This window comes from Nicrophorus vespilloides, unplaced genomic scaffold (genome assembly GCF_001412225.1).
Source record: "Nicrophorus vespilloides isolate i.1.1-1 unplaced genomic scaffold, Nicve_v1.0, whole genome shotgun sequence".
In the NCBI taxonomy this organism is placed as follows: domain Eukaryota; kingdom Metazoa; phylum Arthropoda; class Insecta; order Coleoptera; family Silphidae; genus Nicrophorus; species Nicrophorus vespilloides.
This window is the reverse complement of record NW_017097007.1, coordinates 1-17,044: the sequence shown is the minus strand read 5'-3', so window position 1 is coordinate 17,044 and position 17,044 is coordinate 1. Positions and strand designations below refer to the sequence as shown.

Genomic DNA, 17,044 nt, shown 5'->3' with positions numbered 1-17,044 from the left:
ATTGCTTTATTTTTTACATGATGTTAAACATATTTTTTATGCAGTTTCGGCAAAAGCAATATGCTTTTGCTGTCTACATTTATCAAATTTATTTAAACCAAATTAACATAATTTATAGATATTTATATATACATATATGTGTGTGTACGTGTACGTAAAACAAAATACAATTTATTTGATTAACAATATATATGATTTAACATATATATATTATATTGGTATAAAAAGGAAATAGTTGATTGTTAAAATAAAGACAAGTTGAAAATGAATGTTTGCCACAGGCATTTACAATAAATTAAACTCTACATTTACATGAAATCTGCATCTCTCTCTCTCTCTTTCAAGTTCTCTCACTTTGTACACTTTATAGTATTAAATAAGATTCTCACAATAAAATAGTTTGATATTCACTGAATGATCCATGCCTTGTGAGAACGTCAACAGCACGCACAGCGAAATAGTATCGGTTGCCAACAGCGAATTGTGTTAACGTGACGGCCATAGGAAGCTCCAAGGCTTTCACGTCGCCGATTTTACCCCAACTGTCAGTCTTAGGTTCACTCTTGGTTTCCTGGTATGCATACAGCTGGTAGCTGGCGATCTCCTCGTACAATTCCAGTTTATATGGCATCTTCCATGACAGCACTATACCCGTACCGCAAGGAGTCTTGTTCAGCATCAGCTGAGGTTTTGGAGGCACGGCCTTTGATGAATAAATTCCTGGTTGATCGGGACCAGTGGGTAGCGGTGCTGGATGCCTGATGATCTTCTGGTTAACTTGATAATTATTCCACGATCGAATGTTGCCTTGAACAGGAGCGGTTTGTCTCTTTCCAGTGGTCAACCCGATGTTAGCTGTTGATCCGATGCGAACATTAGAAGATCGGACAACTTTGTTGCTGCTGTTAGGAACATTCGTCATCCCATTTTGACCAGGCCGCAATAACGATTGGGGCATAACGATATTTGAATTTGCTGCAAATATCACATATATACTTAATAACATCACAACTCACATCACATTGAATGGTGCGCTTACGTTTTATTGATCCAAGTTTCACCATCATGGGTTGTCCGTTCGGCATAACCACGAATTTATGACCATTAGGTGGATTGATCATATTAACTTTAGTGCCATTTGGAATACTGGGATGCAAATTTCTTGCTTTGTCATCCTCGTCGGTGAGATCGATAACGCCTTTATCGTTTCGCTGGGGCGTTCCAGTTGCGATTATGGGCGGAGTCTGCGGAGTTGCGCTCTTCGCATTTTGCTGCTGCCTAGGAGAGGTAGTTGCTACAGACTTTTGCTGAGGATTAGGCTAAGAACATAAAGTTATTACTTTGTTTAAAAAACAATGAAGAAGAGATGAAACTTACTCGGCTGATCGGTGACGATCTCGCGATTATAGGTGTCAAACCGTTGACCTTCGGACTTCTCGTTATAAGTGTAGCTGCTGGAGTTGTGATTGGAATTTTCTTAGTTTTTCGAGTATCCTCGTTTCGGACGTACGCCTGCAATCCCACTGACCTAGTGATCTTGGGTAAGATCAACGGTTTGTCGCGGTTCTCTTGCATCTTGCTTACATCCTGTATGACCTTTTGGTGCACGATGTTAAGATCACGAGTCTGTTTGCCGAGCAACACAGCCTCTTTTCTCAAGCTGTCCAAGACCTGCTCATGAGCTTTAATTTTCATCTTCAGTTCTCCAATTTCGCTACGTTGTACAATGCACTCGCACATTTTCTGTATGCAAAGCTCTTCCAACTGATCCCTTGTTAGACCGGTCATCTTTTTATCCAACATAAACCGTTTGAAATTCGTCAATTTCACTATGCTCTTTGCTTCCGTGTCCAGTTTCGCGCGTTTAGAAGTGTCCTGTTCGCCTTCTTCCAATAATCGTTTGCTTGGCTTCGTTGTCGTTTCCTTTCGACCTGTTTACAATACATAAATAGTTTAAAATTATATAAATCATATGAATTGCACGTACCTTTAACTAAATAAGTAGTCAAAATTGATTCCAATACGCTCTTTCGTTCATCGCCCTCTTTAGCAGTCGAGTTTTTCTCGTTTTCTTTATTATCGTCATCAGTAGTAGTTTTTTTCGCAGCTTCATCTAGTATCAACATGTCCGTTTTCTCTTTTCGCTCAGAAACTGCCTCCGATTCCCCTGACATCCTGACGTTTTCTTCGATGATGTCGATGTGATCGGGTGGTTCTTCAATTTCCATAGCATCTTCCTCCTCAGCTTGGTCATCCTTGGTTTCATCTGTTTGCGTCATCTCTTCGTTATGAGTAGTTTCTTCAGCTGCTTCATTGTTTTCACCGCTATCCTCCTCAACATCGTCAGAGTTTGATGCCTCGTCGTGATTTTCATCAGCATCAGATGTAGTTTCTTGCAGAACTAACAAAAAGTCTTCACTTTCTCCCTCATCTTTACTACTTTCCTTCACTGCTTGTACATCGTCAGATTTCTTTTCCTCCTTATTGACGCATTCAGATACAGCCTCTTTTACACTGGACGACTCTGTGCCGTTGCATTCGGCACCATTCGATACAATAACATCCGTAGATTTAAGTGCATCTTTAAGCGTTTGTTCAATCTGATTCACAGTTTCTGTATCTTTGCGCGCTATCGTTCCATTGACTTTGTCCAACTTCTGCTTCGTGGCGTCATCGGCAACGTCGAATTTATTTAAGATCTCGTCCTCATTTTCCATTGTTATGTCATTGTTTTTAATTTTTTCTGAAATTTTGATTTTCGTGATATTAGGGGATCATCAATTAATTGACCATCTGAATAGTATATACCTTCTTCGTCGTTATCAGAGACGTGCAAATCTAAACTAACATTTTCGTCCGAATCATCTTCGAACGCTGCAGCGGGATTGGCCACCGGCATTTTGATACCTAGAATGGATAAACCTTCAATTATTATCTCTAAAAATATCTACTTTACAAGATCCTCTATATAATATTTAAAAAAAAAACAACAATTTGCCGGAACGTTGACGTAACAGGGTTCATGAACACTTTTGAGGTTATGCCTGAAGAGTGAACAAAAACCGGAAAATAGTTATCGATAATCACTATTCAATAGAAGAAGAAAAAAAAACAACAAAATAATTAATATGACATTATGATGATATTGTTAAATTTTGTTATCAATTTTTTTTGCATTAAATGAATAATTATTATTAAATGAATAAGTGTTATTAAAAATAAAAAACTTTTTAATATTTTTGTAATATTTTCGTAATGTCATTATGACAGTAGGAAGTCTTAGGAGTGTCAAAAATAGTGGGGAAACCGTTATTGGTTGATATAATTTATTTCCATTTCCTATTTGTGACGTAGTTATGCTTACCGGCGAACACTGCTTTTAGGTTAATTAATGGTGTTTGCCATTAGGAAAATGATTTCGCAAAGGAAGAGATAATTCTAAAGGAAGTTCCAATGTGTAACTGAGCAACTGTGGAGAGTAAAATAACGGGGACACCACAAGAGGTGGACGGCAACAGCGCAACTACGTTTCTCGTGCACGTTCAGACGACTACTTGAATTCGATCACAAGATGGCCGCGACTGCTAAATTATTATTTTTTTTTCATACGCTACTTTCTTAATAAATTATTTGTATTATGTAATTATAATATAAATATTGATTACTAATGACAGACTACTAATGTCAATTATAAAATATTCAAATGCAATGCAATTGATTAACATATATATTACCAATATGATACGAAAATATTAGTCAATATAGATGCAATATTTTTAAACGATCCCATGAAATTGATCAAAAGTAATATTAAAATTGATAACGAAACAATATTGGTAATCGAAATGGAATGTCATTTTCGCTAATTTTCTTCTCCGTTTTTTGCATTATTTACACTGAAAATATCAAGGTCGCGCAACGCAAGGACAACGACCTCATAACATAATCACGTAATCAATGCAAAAATTATAACGCCGCGACAAAAGGACTTTAAGTAAAATAATATCCTAATTTTTCGATTTTGGTGACGCATGCGAGATGTACCATTTGTCCGTCTTGATCAACGTGCTCAAACAGGATTTTCATGTATTTTCCTTTCTTCCCTTCCCAAGTAGCCGCAGCACACAAAGTAATACCTTCGTATCGGAAACTTGGCACATGAGCGCTGAACGCTCTAGCAACACTGCGCTTCTAAATTATTGCTAATGATGCACTTTCTAAACACGAATATTTTTCAGTACAAACAAAAAATATACTGACCATAGGCATTAGTCAATTACTGTAATGTCAATGTGACGTGTGCATTTTTGTCGGTACAATTCAAGCACCTAAGTACATTTCGTCCACCAAAAAATGCTGTACTGTCATGTGTAAACTATAAAAGTCTAGAAAAATGATACGTTTTGTAAATGGTAGAAATATTTCATGCTTCGAGGATGTTATAGAATATACTAATAACCTAGGTTTTCGTTTCTTTTTCATTAAAAAATTCTAAATGTGACGGCATTTGATGTTTTTTTGGAAATATGAACTATGCAAACGCTCCGAATCCGTACGAATGAAATCGTCCAATCCTTCAAGGACATCCAAAGGTCACCACGAACAGTCTATTTTCGAAGCGCAAACAAGTCTGCTTCGCTTGTGTCGCAGCGCACACATCGATAAATTGTACATGCAGCGCAAATTTGTGTCCCTTTCAAAAAAAAAAAATAGTTTCCTCTCACTAGGTTTAGGTATTAGAAGAGAAAGAAAAAACATCTACCTACATACCAGATGCTTTGGACTTTTGGACTGTTCAAAACCAAAAATAACAAATTTTGGCATTGGCATTAGATCAGACATTTTTAAAATTTACGTATAATAATTCGTTGCCTTAGGTATATCCAAAGGATGAATAAAAGCAGGTCAATTGTTCAGGAATGCCGTTAGATTGTCGGGCGTGGCACCAACAACTGTCACTTGCTACAGGAGATGGCGCTTTCGCGAGTAATCTTTACGTAAAAAACAATCTAATGATTGCTTTTGTGTATAAAATAAATCAATTATTTCGCTTGAAAATTGATGATTTTTGATGATGAATATAATAATAATAACTAAATGCGTATCAAGGTCGGCGTGTTATGAAAAGGGACGCGTCATAAAAACAAAAGTTAACTTGTCAAAAAGTGTTATTATATCGCAAGTCGTCGTTTTTAGATTGAATTATTAGTGCAATGAGCGCTGGGAAACTGGATCAATTGTGGGTGGTTGCAAAACCGAAGTTGCTGCTCTTCCTGAAATACGCAAAGGTGGAGTTGGTGCCGCCGTCGCCGTTAGATATTCCGAAGATAATGAAAGATGTATCGGCGGGGATCAAATCCTTCAAGAGCGGATCGTGGAAGGAGACGCCAGTTAGAGAGGCATGGCTTAACACTTTGGTCACCGTGGAAGTGTTCTGCTGGTTCTATGTGGGCGAATGCATCGGGAAACGGCACATCGTCGGATACGACGTCTGAGCAGAGAGTGCCATGACGACAGTTTTGATCATTGATTTTTTTGTTTACTTTCCAATTGGCAATACTGAGTATGTTCAAAAATATTAAGGAATAAATATGACAATCAGCAATCAGCGGCAAGAAACTGTTTTCTCTATTTTCTTTTCGGTTAAATTTGTAATATTTAAAATCGCACATACCAATGTAGATCATCTCTGCTACAGGATGCACACAACTCTAACTTTTACGAAATATAATCACGACTACTTAAAAATAAATAACAAAATAAATGTCATTGTCGCTAGGCAACACTAATAAATGATTAACGTTTTCGTAGATATACTTGATAAGTTTGACATCAAGTTTGCTACTACCATTAGTTATTGAGAATGTGCATTGTATAAAATTCTTATGTTTTAGATACGTTTATCGAGGATAGTTTTCGTTGCAGCGCTTATTAATGCCAAAGTAACTTACCATTGTCGACCGAGAATAGTGCAGAACATTTGTTTTTCGTATGTGACATGAGTTGGTCGTTGCTACCTTGTGGTGTCATGCACATGTCACACCATTCAATCACATCGAGCGGAGATTCGTTCATCAGTCGCGAGAAATGTTTAATTAGGCAATAGTGATATTTGGTTTTCTTGTTGTCTTCGATAAGTAGTAGATTCACGTGGACGTTTCTTTTCTTTCTCGTCACGTAGAGCTGCAGAATTTTTTCGTTCCTATCGATGCCGAAAACGTTGATGCTCATGTAGTTCCGCACCTCGAACTGGGGTATATCCGAAATTTTGATGGGCATCTGGAGACCGTGGATCTTCAGCACGGCCTTGTAATGAGGATAGCTGGTTGTTAGATAACGCGACAGATTCGACGCCGGTGACAATCCCGCTATGATGCTCCAAGCGAAGCAGGCCTCATCCCTGACGTTCTGTATGTTCAAGACGGCATCATCCTTCGCCTCGATCTCCGTTGGTAGATTAAGGTAGGATGTTTTGCTGATCTCGTTGAACACTTTCAAGTGTATCTGGGATACCTGAGAGTATTCGCCTCCCTTGTAATCCTTGACGTTCTCCAGAATGCTGCGCGTACAGTTGTTGTACCATTGGGCGACGTCTTTGTCCACCAACCATAAGGGCGTATCGATCAACACTTTTCGCTCGACTCTCGTATCGAAGGTTTGCACAAGGAACATCGTGATCAACTCGAAACCTACTATCACGAACTTATTGCTCTTCAACAGTTCCTCCATGATGCCGCAGATCGATGCCGTCGTCGCTTTCAATATCACGTCTGCACTATCCGTTCTCACATATTCCTTAATTGGTAATATCAACGTATCTCTCTTTATCACTTTATTCTCGTAACCAGTTTTTTCGCTTGCATTGCAATCACCACTCTCAATTATCTTCGTCCTTTCCATCTTTTATCAATATTGCTCTCTCGTATATAAACTATATATAACAGAAAAGAAACAAACGATTGAGTAAAAACAATGCAAGGTGTCTACCATGATCCCATACTGATATACAAGAAGAAACAAAAAACCATCTGTACGAGCACTACTACGTTACGGTCGAATACACGATAATAATAAGCTAACGCAACACTTTTTTTGATATGTTACACTTCGGATGTTACTCTTATCAGAATAAGGTGTTAAATACTGGAAACCATTTTAAGCAAGAACTAATATAACCTGAATATATGTTTGACGCACTATCTTCGAAAAGTTTACGATATTTTTTCATAAAAAATTTTTTCATTACTTAGGAAATATTTTATATTTTTCAGTAGGATAAACGGAATTAATTATCAATTGTAGAAATTTTTTAATATTGTAGTCTATTAAAAACATATTTTTTTTTTAAATAAACAAAAAATGTAATCTAAGAAAATGCGACAGTTGCAGTTATAACCAAGAAAACACCTTACATGATAAACGCTAATCGGATTAAGTAACTTTCAATGGTTTTTAAAAGAGTGTCAATTTAGCATATTTAAACATGAACGTAAGAAAAAAACATGAATTTGTTATATTTACTTACTCTGAACACTGTTAACAACATTAAAAACCAAAATATTTTACAAATAGTTACAAACAAAATGTCATTCTAACCATCATATTTGATTGATGTCATTGTTGGCAAATAAATTGACCGAATTATGCTGAATAAGCATTAAAATTCTGAAATATTGACGTTGAATGACATTTGTCAGTAGAAATGTCATTAGGATAGGCGCATGCGCGTCCGATTTTTTTTTCCTGTGTGTACACGAACAACCGTTACATCAAAAAAAATATAACTTAACCTATAAAGGTTAATTTATCAATTAGATATAAAAATATTGTTATTAACGTTTATCAGGATCGCATGCGCGAACCTAATTTTTTGTTGCATTCTATATATGGATACGCTTAAAATAATTGAAACGTACCTTGTATGATTCTGTAGTAGTAGTAGACTCAAATAAATTGGATTACTCGTAATATCAGCGTTTCGCACATTAAGTAGTTATATGATGGAAAATCGCAGGAAGAACGCAGACACAAACACACGGCCCAAGAAGCTCACTACCTAATGCCGCGCGTTTTTACTGGTTTGATCAGATGGCGCTAGCATCCATGGCGCAAGCGTTGACGGAAAGGTATTGCGCATGTCTACCGTCAAAAACGCGACGACACCTCTCAATAACTTTACGAATCAACGATTAACGTCAGTCATCGTTTCTGACATGTGTCAGTAGTCATTGGAAGACCAAAGTTTGGGAATAACTGATGCAATCCCATAACTTGATACAATATTCTATTTTGCTGTTGATAATGAAGAAAACCATACTTCCGATGATTAATGATGATCGCATAATAATTAAACACTTAAAGTCATATTTTTTTTGCAATGACCTTGTACTAATAAAAGAACTTATCTTTATACAATTATTGAGCGTGCACGGTATAGACTTTATGCAACTTTATGTGCAGCGCCATCTTTTCATCCAACCGTCACCATTTCGTATTATTTGTTTTTAACAAGCAAAACAATCATTGTTATATAAATATTATAAAAATTATTGTTTAAAAAAACGTGTATCATCGTTGCATCGTTTTTACTAGGAAATAAATAAATTGTAACATAACCTAATTATCATAAATATATCAAATTTTTTTTTTCACTTAACAACATAATAATATTTCGTAATATTCATATAATCATTTCATTCTCAACTCTTGCGATAAATTAATCTTCCACTGAAGATGTCTGCTTTTATCGCAGGCCTTCACTATTCGACAGATCCCGATGTGTTTGCCTCCATTAACATTCGTGACTTCGTCGATCTGCTGCTGCTCCTCTTCGATGTCATCCAAACAAACCACGATGTGACGAAGACTTTGCGATTCCTTCTGATAATGGACTTTGTAGAGGTAGTCCTTGTTATCCGAATGTAGGACGCATATGTTCATTCGGTTTCCAACGTACGGGAGTTTCCATTGGAACGTGATCTGACCATCGTTCAACGTGAACCAACTGTCGACGTGGACCTTCCTCACGTGCCTGGCGAACTCATCGCCAACCCCACGGTAGCTGCAGATTCGCTTCACGTAGTCCAATCCCAGAAATTCAATCCCACATTTGTACCTGCAACAAAAATTAACCATCTCATTCATGAATAAGTCTAAAGCATTTTCAGCAGAATTGCAAAAACATCAATATCTTTGGGGGCGTGAAGGATCGACCAATGGACGATCAGGTCAAGCGAAGCGCCAATACGAAAATCTCTTTGTTCCTAATGTATATTAAATAATACCACAACATCTTTTTTTTTTAACCATGACAGTTTTGACACCTGCCAAATTTTAGACTTCCGGATAAACCGGAAATAGTGAACTAATGTGCAAAGGATTATTTGAAAACTATAAACGATACGCAATTTACTACTCTTATTATCTTAATTATCAACTGCACTTAATTAAAACGATTATTTATGTACAAAAAAATATCTTTCGTAGACTTGGGAAAGCGCCATCTACAAAAATAAAAGACTGACATAGTGCGTTTGAATTTTCCCTATTTTTGATCTTTATGTACGTAATACAATTCAATTTTTGTTGATATTCACCGACTAACCAAACCTAAATTAGTTTATAGTTATGATTAATTATTAAATTTAATTATTAAATTTAATTAGATATTTATAAAACGTACATATTTACGATACGTACATTCCATCAACGAAGTAAGCACACATATCGACAACTGCGAACTGCATGAAAACACTAAATAAAAAATGCGCATCCGTTGTGTAATTCGAATAAAGAAACGCTACCGTCTTCCTGTGTGATAACAACTACATCGTAAACTAATGCCTATTGCGATGATGACTTGTTAGAGGTGATGCAGCGAACATTTCAATTAAACTAAATGGATGACTCAATTGTTGCAAGCGCGAAATGGAATTGCATATTATTAATGTGTACATTCGTAAAAAGAAAAATATATGCATTATTTTATCACGAAATGAGAAGGATTACAAATTTTCTGGAAAGGATTGCATTTCTCTTATCAATTGTCATTCAATATCTGACGTCGAGTGTCATTTAAAGCCGAGTATCAAATGTCTTCATGACATATATGAAGTTGTCAAATAAATAAATTTAGGTAACTTTTAATAAACTACTAACTTGTATTCAATCTCGAATGCGTTACTAATAATGAGAAATATGATAATGATGTAGATGCGATGGGAATTTCAATATGTTTGTAAACATACGATTCGATGCAGTTGCTAAGTGACAATAAGCTTAGATGACTTGACGTCGATCGATACTTACAGTTGTTTGTCGAACGCAGCACACATGTCGCCGAGAACTTTTCAAACTGTTTGTTAAACTTTCTAATAGAAGCACGAAATGTACAATGCAATTATTATATCGGTTTTCCAGGCTCGCTATTAACAACAACAACACGATAACTAATCAACTTGTTTCCGGTCGTACGCAATGTATCATTGGTTATAAATGTGCGATCGCATTAGTTTTATTAAGACAAAAATAAAAATTACTTACATCTATTGTGCATTGATTAGCGTAATGAACAATGCCCTCAAATGCAGTAGCTTTATTTATACTATTATAATGTCAGTTGTATACAGTTCGGGAAATATCCTAAATTTGTCAACGAATATCTATTATCTTTTGCATCTAATGTTAAAGATATAATTATCATTTTCTTATTGTTTTATTTCGTTGGTAATGAAAGAGCACATTTTTCTTCAAGATTCCGTTGCTATAGAAACAAATAATTTATGTTAAATGTAAATTTGTAAAATGCATGTTTATAAACAAATGCAATCGACAACGTTGTCGATACTTACAAACCATCGGTGAACGCTGCACACATGTTGCACGAAACTTTCGAAAGTTTACAGCCCAAACAATTACTTTTATTTGTAAAAGATGTAAATGAATCACTTGACTAGAATTAAATGCGAAACGCACATAGCATTTGCTCGGTTGCAGACAATTTCTGATACTCGTTTCCTGCTCAGAAACAGATTTATACAATTCAATAATTTTAAGCGCAAACACGTAAAACACAATATTGTTTATATTATTATTATTATATTACACAGAAATAATATACTGGATTGTGATAAGGACGTTTAAAAAAAAAATCTAACCAGAAATGTTTAGAAGCGCTGATAAGACATGGTGAGAAATGTGTAACTTTGGTTACATACTCAAGTTTGATTGTGAGGTTGGTGAGTTCTACAGCTACAAGTAAACATAGATTAGCTATGTCCGTAATAAGGAATTGTGTGACCAAATTAAACCCGTTGAGACGTTATTCGCTGGGAACAGTAAGACTGTTGTCGAGCGCAGAAGGATCGCAGGATGCAAACAAAACGGAAAATGAGCAGGTTGGAGGTTATGCAAAGGCGTTTGAAAAATTCGAAAACATCAATGAGGAACCGAAGGCAGCACCTAAATCATTCTCCAGTCTACTGAGGAATTCCAAATTCATTGATGTGAGTTGCAGTTTGTTTAATATACTGCATTATACTAATGTTGTTGTTGTTTTCTTGCATTGAAGATGGGAGACCCAGAGGGAAAAGTAGTAACTGGAACTGTTTATCATGTGGTTGAAGATGATCTGTACATAGATTTTGGTTGGAAGTTCCACTGTGTATGTCCGAGACCAAAGAAGAATGGTGACAATTTCGTTAGAGGTTCCAGAGTCAGACTTATGGTTAAAGATTTGGAACTGTCCTCGAGATTTCTGGGATTCGATAAAGATTTAACGTTGCTCGAGGCAGATTGTGTATTGCTCGGTTTATCACAAGAGCGACAATCCTGAGATTCTACAATATACAAACTAGTTCAATAAATAATTTTAGGCAACACAATAAACACGTTTTGATAAGACTCGCAACCTTAATTGCAAGGAGGCTTCGAAATTACATAACTGGAATAACCTAAAATAAGTTGTAATTTTTGTAGGATGTCGTGAATGTTGTTAATTAAAACATGTCTTATTTATTAAGGAGTATTAGTAGTTCGTGTGTGAACATTTTCAAGAGTAGACCTGTGATATTTTCTAGGGGTTTCACCAAAACCGAGCCGGTGAAATGCAAGTCTTATATGGATGTGAAGACGAATGTGGCCAAGGATGTGATACTGTTCAAATACGAGAATCCCAGATTTTTCAAAGTCCTCAATCTATTCGGTGCTTCACAGTTCGTGTTTTGGGGCTACTTGTCCATATTTGCATACACGAACTTGAAAGATGCACCGGTACCAGTTGAAGAAAATGCAGATTGGTGGAGGAAGATCAATCTGGGCGAGAACAAGTATAAAAATACAATAGCTGCTCTATCATTTTTCATAGGTAAAACCACTTATACAAGAATCACATAACTTCTACATTTACATTTTGTTGCTAGGCTATGGCATTCTTGTTATCACATGGATGTACACTCTGAGATCGGTCAGATATTTGGTGCTTCGAAAAGGAGGAAAGGACATCTCTTTTGTGACTTACACTCCGATGGGAAACAATAAGATATTGACAGTCGGTTTGGATCAAGTGAGCTGCAAACAGATGAGGGCTGCTGCTCCTGTACAGTTGCCACTTAAAATTAAGAACCATTATTTGCATTACATTCTCGATATGAAAGGCGAATTCAAGAATCCTACATTGTTTGATCACACGGCCGGATTGAAACGAAATTGGTTGAAATGATTTTGTATAAATATTCGAACTTATTAAATATTTGTCTTGTTTTTGGAATTGCTTCATGTTCTTTATTCCTCTATCAAACTTTAAAAAAGTTTCTATCAGAAAATTATAAATTCTAAAAATTTCGAGTAGTTCAGCTCTTACCGCTAGATGGTATTTTCACATCGATTTCATTTATGCATAATTTCCTTATTATTAAATGACCAAAGTATTATGAGTAATTAATAGAAAGCTAAATTTGTAGGGCACATTTTGGTAATTACGTATATTGTGTTAAGGCCTAAATTAAAAAGTAAAGAGGTTACAGCAGCGCCAAAATGCTTGAACTATAGACTTTGAGCGTTGACCGAAAGATGGTGCTAAAATATAGATCTAAACCTACTCATAAAAAAAAAAATTAAGAGGGCTTAATATTTTTAATTAGCAAAATATAGTCTTTTTTTTTGCTTAATTACTTAATTTAGATATCTCATTTACTATTAACTAAGTTATGAATAACTGATGTTTTAGGTTCATATTTATGAATAGAAAAAGAATACGAAAATGCGTTTATATAATGTGAACTAAATATATTTTGTATATAAGTACATAGTACCCAAATTTTTTAAACAATGTAACAATATATATTTTCATTTACAACGTGTCTCTGTACAAATACCAGTAACATAGTCCTCCTCCTTCCGTTTCATCATCAATTTACAATATCATACAACTTCCTAACGCACTTCAGTAATTAATTAAATAAATAAAATAAAAACGAAATAACTAACTAGTTGAGATTAGAAGAAGGGAAAACCAAAAGAATTTATCAAAACTAAACGAAAATACAAGAACTTTCTTTTCGGCCTTCTACAAAAAAAAAAATTAAATTAAAACAAAAATTACCTTCAGTCAAAATTAATTAATATTTTTGTGTGTGTGTGTATGTGTGTTCATGTGTATATATTTCCGTGTACTATAATTATTTCATTAAAAAAGAAAATATTAAAATTTTTAAGTACTTCTCATAAACTACGACTACATCTCAAAGTGTTATCACACCGAAATAATAATAATAATAATAATAATAATAAACCTAAATATATGTGTTTATATGTAATATAAGTAAAAAAAAAAGATATAGACACGAACAGAATGGATTAGTTAAAAAAAAGAAGAGAACTGCAGTAAATAATCTGTTTAACATTAACTTAAGAACAACGTATGTTTTTTTTTTTTCGATAAATCACAAGAGAATTTCAACTAGTATACTATATATGTGTATTCTGTTGTTGCTGTTGTTTCGAGTAAAGACACAGACGGCGAAACGATCACAGTTCTATCACAGATTCCGTCTATGCACAAAACTCATCACTTCTCGTCATCACACTTCTCTCTCTTCCTCCTCCACCGAATCGCGCACCAAACCAAAACAAGAATCCGTAAGTTTTTTTGCAACGTACAATAGTACCTATACATTATCTATATGTTTATATTATACGTGTACGTAGCCACTATTGAAGACTAGATTATTTATTGATGATTATTACTCGTTCTCTGTTAAATACGAAAGAAGCCGCAGCAGCTACGCTAGAAGGGTGTGTCCGGTAAGTCGAAAGGATGGAGCAGGAAAGGTGGGTTGGGTGGTTGTGTGTCTGGTCTGTATATTAAGAACCTTCGCCGGGCAGTTCCTCTTCGTTGTCCAGTTTGGTGGTGCCTGCGTTGCAGAAGCGACATTTGCAGCACACGATGCAGGGGGCGGCCAGCAGGAGGAGCGGCGATGCGACGAGCAGCAGAATACCGAAGCCGGCGAATATGCCGATCACCTGGGTCCTGTGCCAGATCACGGACGCCCGCGAATGACCCAGCTTGTTCTTGCAAGGACCTTTGTCGTAATGCCTTAGCAGGAAGTCATCCTAAAAAAGAAAACAAATACTATTATAATCCGAAATTCAGCCAGCATTACGACATTGTATATTTTCAAGTTTCATAATAATACTGAGAGAAAGAATAAAAATGTATGTATTGCAAGAAATTGATACGTACATCGAGGCTGGCAAGACAGTACCAGCAGAAAACGTGTTTGCACCGTTTGCACATCATTTGAGCACAGCCTTCGTCTTTTTCAATAGGAACATTGCACATGGGGCAGCATTTGATCAAGTCGGAGTCGAAAGGAATACCAGCTTCTTCGCCCTTAAAAAATAATACACACACACATAAGCGTTGCCCAATTACGAAACCGCGAATTAGGTTCGAGGTAAAAACGAAACGAAAATCTACTCACTCGTCCTTGCTTGGCCAGTTGCTTGTTGTACTCTTCGCACGTGAGTCCGGCGTGCCATTCCAGCTTACAGTTGCTGCAGAAATTCACGGTGCACGTCGGACAATGCACGCTCTGCGGCTGACACCGTTTCGATGGGCACAGATTGCAGACGGTTTCGCAGCCGGCGCGCGGACACCACATCCGGCTCTTGTCAATTTCAACCTCTGCAAAAAGAACAACACAATTAAAGTCACTGCCTAACGGAAGCAAGATTAGTTAGAAGCGTCTATTGTCTTCCATGAAGATCGCATCAGCAAAACGAAACAAAAAGTTTTTGTAAAGTACTTTTCCAAGAAATCCTCACGACCTCCATGTATTTGAACTAATTATTAAATTGGATGATTTCATTATGCTTGAAAAACATCAAAACATCAAAAAGAGTGCTGACCTCGGTTAAGTCTGTATTTCAGGTGTTTCTCCAGAAGCTCGTTGCCGGCCAGTCTTTTAATCTCATCTTGTTGGAGCACTCCTTGGGAAGGACACTGGGCATCCGGACACGAAATATCGTACGCTCCTTCGGCCACCTCGAACTCTACATACGATTTCATGCACTGCAAACACACAAAACGAAAAAGAAAATTAATTAATTAATTAAAAAAAAAAGTATGTAGAATTATTATATTTTTATGTTTGCATGCGCATTTGAGCAAATCAAATGCGAAGAAGAAGTAGAAGAAAAAAACACATGAAGGTGTCGGAGAGTACGAAACGGTTACTTCACAAAAGTGCCAAGGTTATTCGTTAATTTGATGCACTAAGTAATAAAATAAATAAAAACAGTCTCGATGATAATAACTAGAGAGCAAATATTGCTGTCGTCGATTAATAGCACTTAACAGATTTCTGGATGAAACAAGTTCTTGCCATTAAATCATTGAAACGTAACATTTAATTGCATTGTTTTTATATACATGAAAAAAAGAATCAAAATCACAACAAAATACAACACCATAACATTAGATTAAACTAATTATTGTTTAATAAAATTGTTAAAATTAACTCGAAGAACAAATGAATCACGATTAAGAAGAAAAAAAGGAATCAATCGAATTGTTGTTAGGGTATGAATGACATCAATCAATCAAAAACGAAGTAGCATTGAAAAAGTAATGAGACAATCGTAAATCAATGCCCGTGTTAGTGAGGTGACACATAATTGGTGACAACGATGATGAATTGAAGTCCCAAATGGAATGGGAATGGATGGATGGACTCGAACGTCCATCGAATTTGGGTTATCAACCGTTCGCAAAGAGCTGCACGGCATTGCACAACTGCAACGCTATGCATGCACGAATGTGTGCAGGTTTGCGTCACGAGTTGCGTAACGCCGCAGTGGAGCACCCGATTAAAGTGCAAGAGTGGTCGTGAACAAAAGAAGAAAAAACAGAAGACGTGAAGCACGCAAATTAAACAGAGAATTACAAAACGATCGCGGGGTGGTCAGAATTATAAATTACGTAGTGAGAACGGTAAAATTAATTGATGTTTACATTGAAACTCGATTCCAGCTCATTAGAGACGGAAGGCCTTTCCTCTTCCGTTAATTTCCGATTCAAGGCTGCAAACAAAAAGAAAAGGCTGTTGTTTCATTTATTTGCTTGCTTATCCTCTCTCCCACGAAACTAATCTATATACACTACTCTCTACGGCAGCGTTTTCCAAACTGTGAGGCGCGAATATTAGTAGCAGTGAGCAATTTTCCAAATATCTGCTAAAGCATATTAAAGCTGAATGTTTGGGGAATCTATCAAGTATCGATATATTACTGTGGTTTTATCCGTTTGGCTGTAATTCGTGTTCAAATTTGAAAAAATGCTTGAAAAAGCAGTGTTCTTACATTTCATTGATTTACTCGAAAACTATAATATATAGAATTAATCCAAAAAATGCATATGAAAGCAGAATGTTTGGGGAATCTAGCAAGTATCGATATATTTCTGTGGTTTCAGCCGTTTGGCTGTAATTCGTGTTCAAAGTTTAAAAAATGCTCGAAAAAAGCAGTGTTTTTACATTTCATTGAT

At 36.1% G+C, this 17,044-nt stretch overlaps 6 protein-coding genes across 10 annotated transcripts; 3 read left to right on the top strand and 3 right to left on the bottom strand.

Moving 5' to 3' along the window:
- Nucleotides 1-258: 258 nt before the first annotated feature.
- Nucleotides 259-8,089, bottom strand: LOC108558692 (activating transcription factor 7-interacting protein 2). 2 transcript variants are annotated; one of them, XM_017915682.1, is made up of 7 exons: nt 7,917-8,089; nt 5,952-6,931; nt 2,809-2,907; nt 1,988-2,743; nt 1,378-1,931; nt 1,040-1,319; nt 259-975 (listed from the first exon to the last, which is right to left on the bottom strand). In XM_017915682.1, the coding sequence occupies exons 2-7, from the start codon at nt 6,898-6,900 to the stop codon at nt 386-388; spliced, it is 3,228 nt and encodes a 1,075-aa protein (XP_017771171.1). In that variant the 5' UTR covers nt 6,901-6,931; nt 7,917-8,089; the 3' UTR covers nt 259-385. The 2 variants fall into 2 exon arrangements, with proteins under 2 accessions (XP_017771171.1, XP_017771170.1); XM_017915681.1 differs by lacking the exon at nt 7,917-8,089 and having other exon boundaries at nt 5,952-7,088.
- LOC108558693 (ATP synthase subunit g, mitochondrial-like) lies at nt 4,783-5,915 on the top strand. The gene has a single exon (XM_017915684.1). It carries the CDS (start codon nt 5,214-5,216, stop codon nt 5,493-5,495), a length of 282 nt encoding a protein of 93 aa, XP_017771173.1. The 5' UTR covers nt 4,783-5,213; the 3' UTR covers nt 5,496-5,915.
- A 481-nt stretch (nt 8,090-8,570) lies between the features above and the next one.
- On the bottom strand, nt 8,571-11,053 carry LOC108558687. 4 transcript variants are annotated; one of them, XM_017915675.1, is made up of 2 exons: nt 10,851-11,053; nt 8,571-9,115 (listed from the first exon to the last, which is right to left on the bottom strand). In XM_017915675.1, the coding sequence occupies exons 1-2, from the start codon at nt 10,874-10,876 to the stop codon at nt 8,689-8,691; spliced, it is 453 nt and encodes a 150-aa protein (XP_017771164.1). In that variant the 5' UTR covers nt 10,877-11,053; the 3' UTR covers nt 8,571-8,688. The 4 variants fall into 4 exon arrangements, with proteins under 4 accessions (XP_017771164.1, XP_017771163.1, XP_017771165.1 ...); XM_017915674.1 differs by lacking the exon at nt 10,851-11,053 and adding an exon at nt 10,309-10,735; XM_017915676.1 differs by lacking the exon at nt 10,851-11,053 and adding an exon at nt 9,683-9,956.
- Nucleotides 11,054-11,204: 151 nt separating this feature from the next.
- Nucleotides 11,205-11,882, top strand: LOC108558686 (28S ribosomal protein S28, mitochondrial). The gene is made up of 2 exons (XM_017915672.1): nt 11,205-11,504; nt 11,570-11,882. The coding sequence occupies exons 1-2, from the start codon at nt 11,274-11,276 to the stop codon at nt 11,831-11,833; spliced, it is 495 nt and encodes a 164-aa protein (XP_017771161.1). The 5' UTR covers nt 11,205-11,273; the 3' UTR covers nt 11,834-11,882.
- Nucleotides 11,883-11,920: 38 nt separating this feature from the next.
- On the top strand, nt 11,921-12,750 carry LOC108558684 (transmembrane protein 223). The gene is made up of 2 exons (XM_017915671.1): nt 11,921-12,364; nt 12,420-12,750. The coding sequence occupies exons 1-2, from the start codon at nt 12,004-12,006 to the stop codon at nt 12,716-12,718; spliced, it is 660 nt and encodes a 219-aa protein (XP_017771160.1). The 5' UTR covers nt 11,921-12,003; the 3' UTR covers nt 12,719-12,750.
- Nucleotides 12,751-13,822: 1,072 nt separating this feature from the next.
- On the bottom strand, nt 13,823-15,580 carry LOC108558683 (probable E3 ubiquitin-protein ligase RNF144A-A; the record flags this gene model as incomplete). The annotated part of the gene is made up of 4 exons (XM_017915670.1): nt 13,823-14,610; nt 14,741-14,890; nt 14,982-15,184; nt 15,409-15,580. Coding segments are annotated over 4 exons (774 nt in total), but the record flags the coding sequence as incomplete, so codon positions are not given.
- Between the last annotated feature and the right edge of the window lie 1,464 nt (nt 15,581-17,044).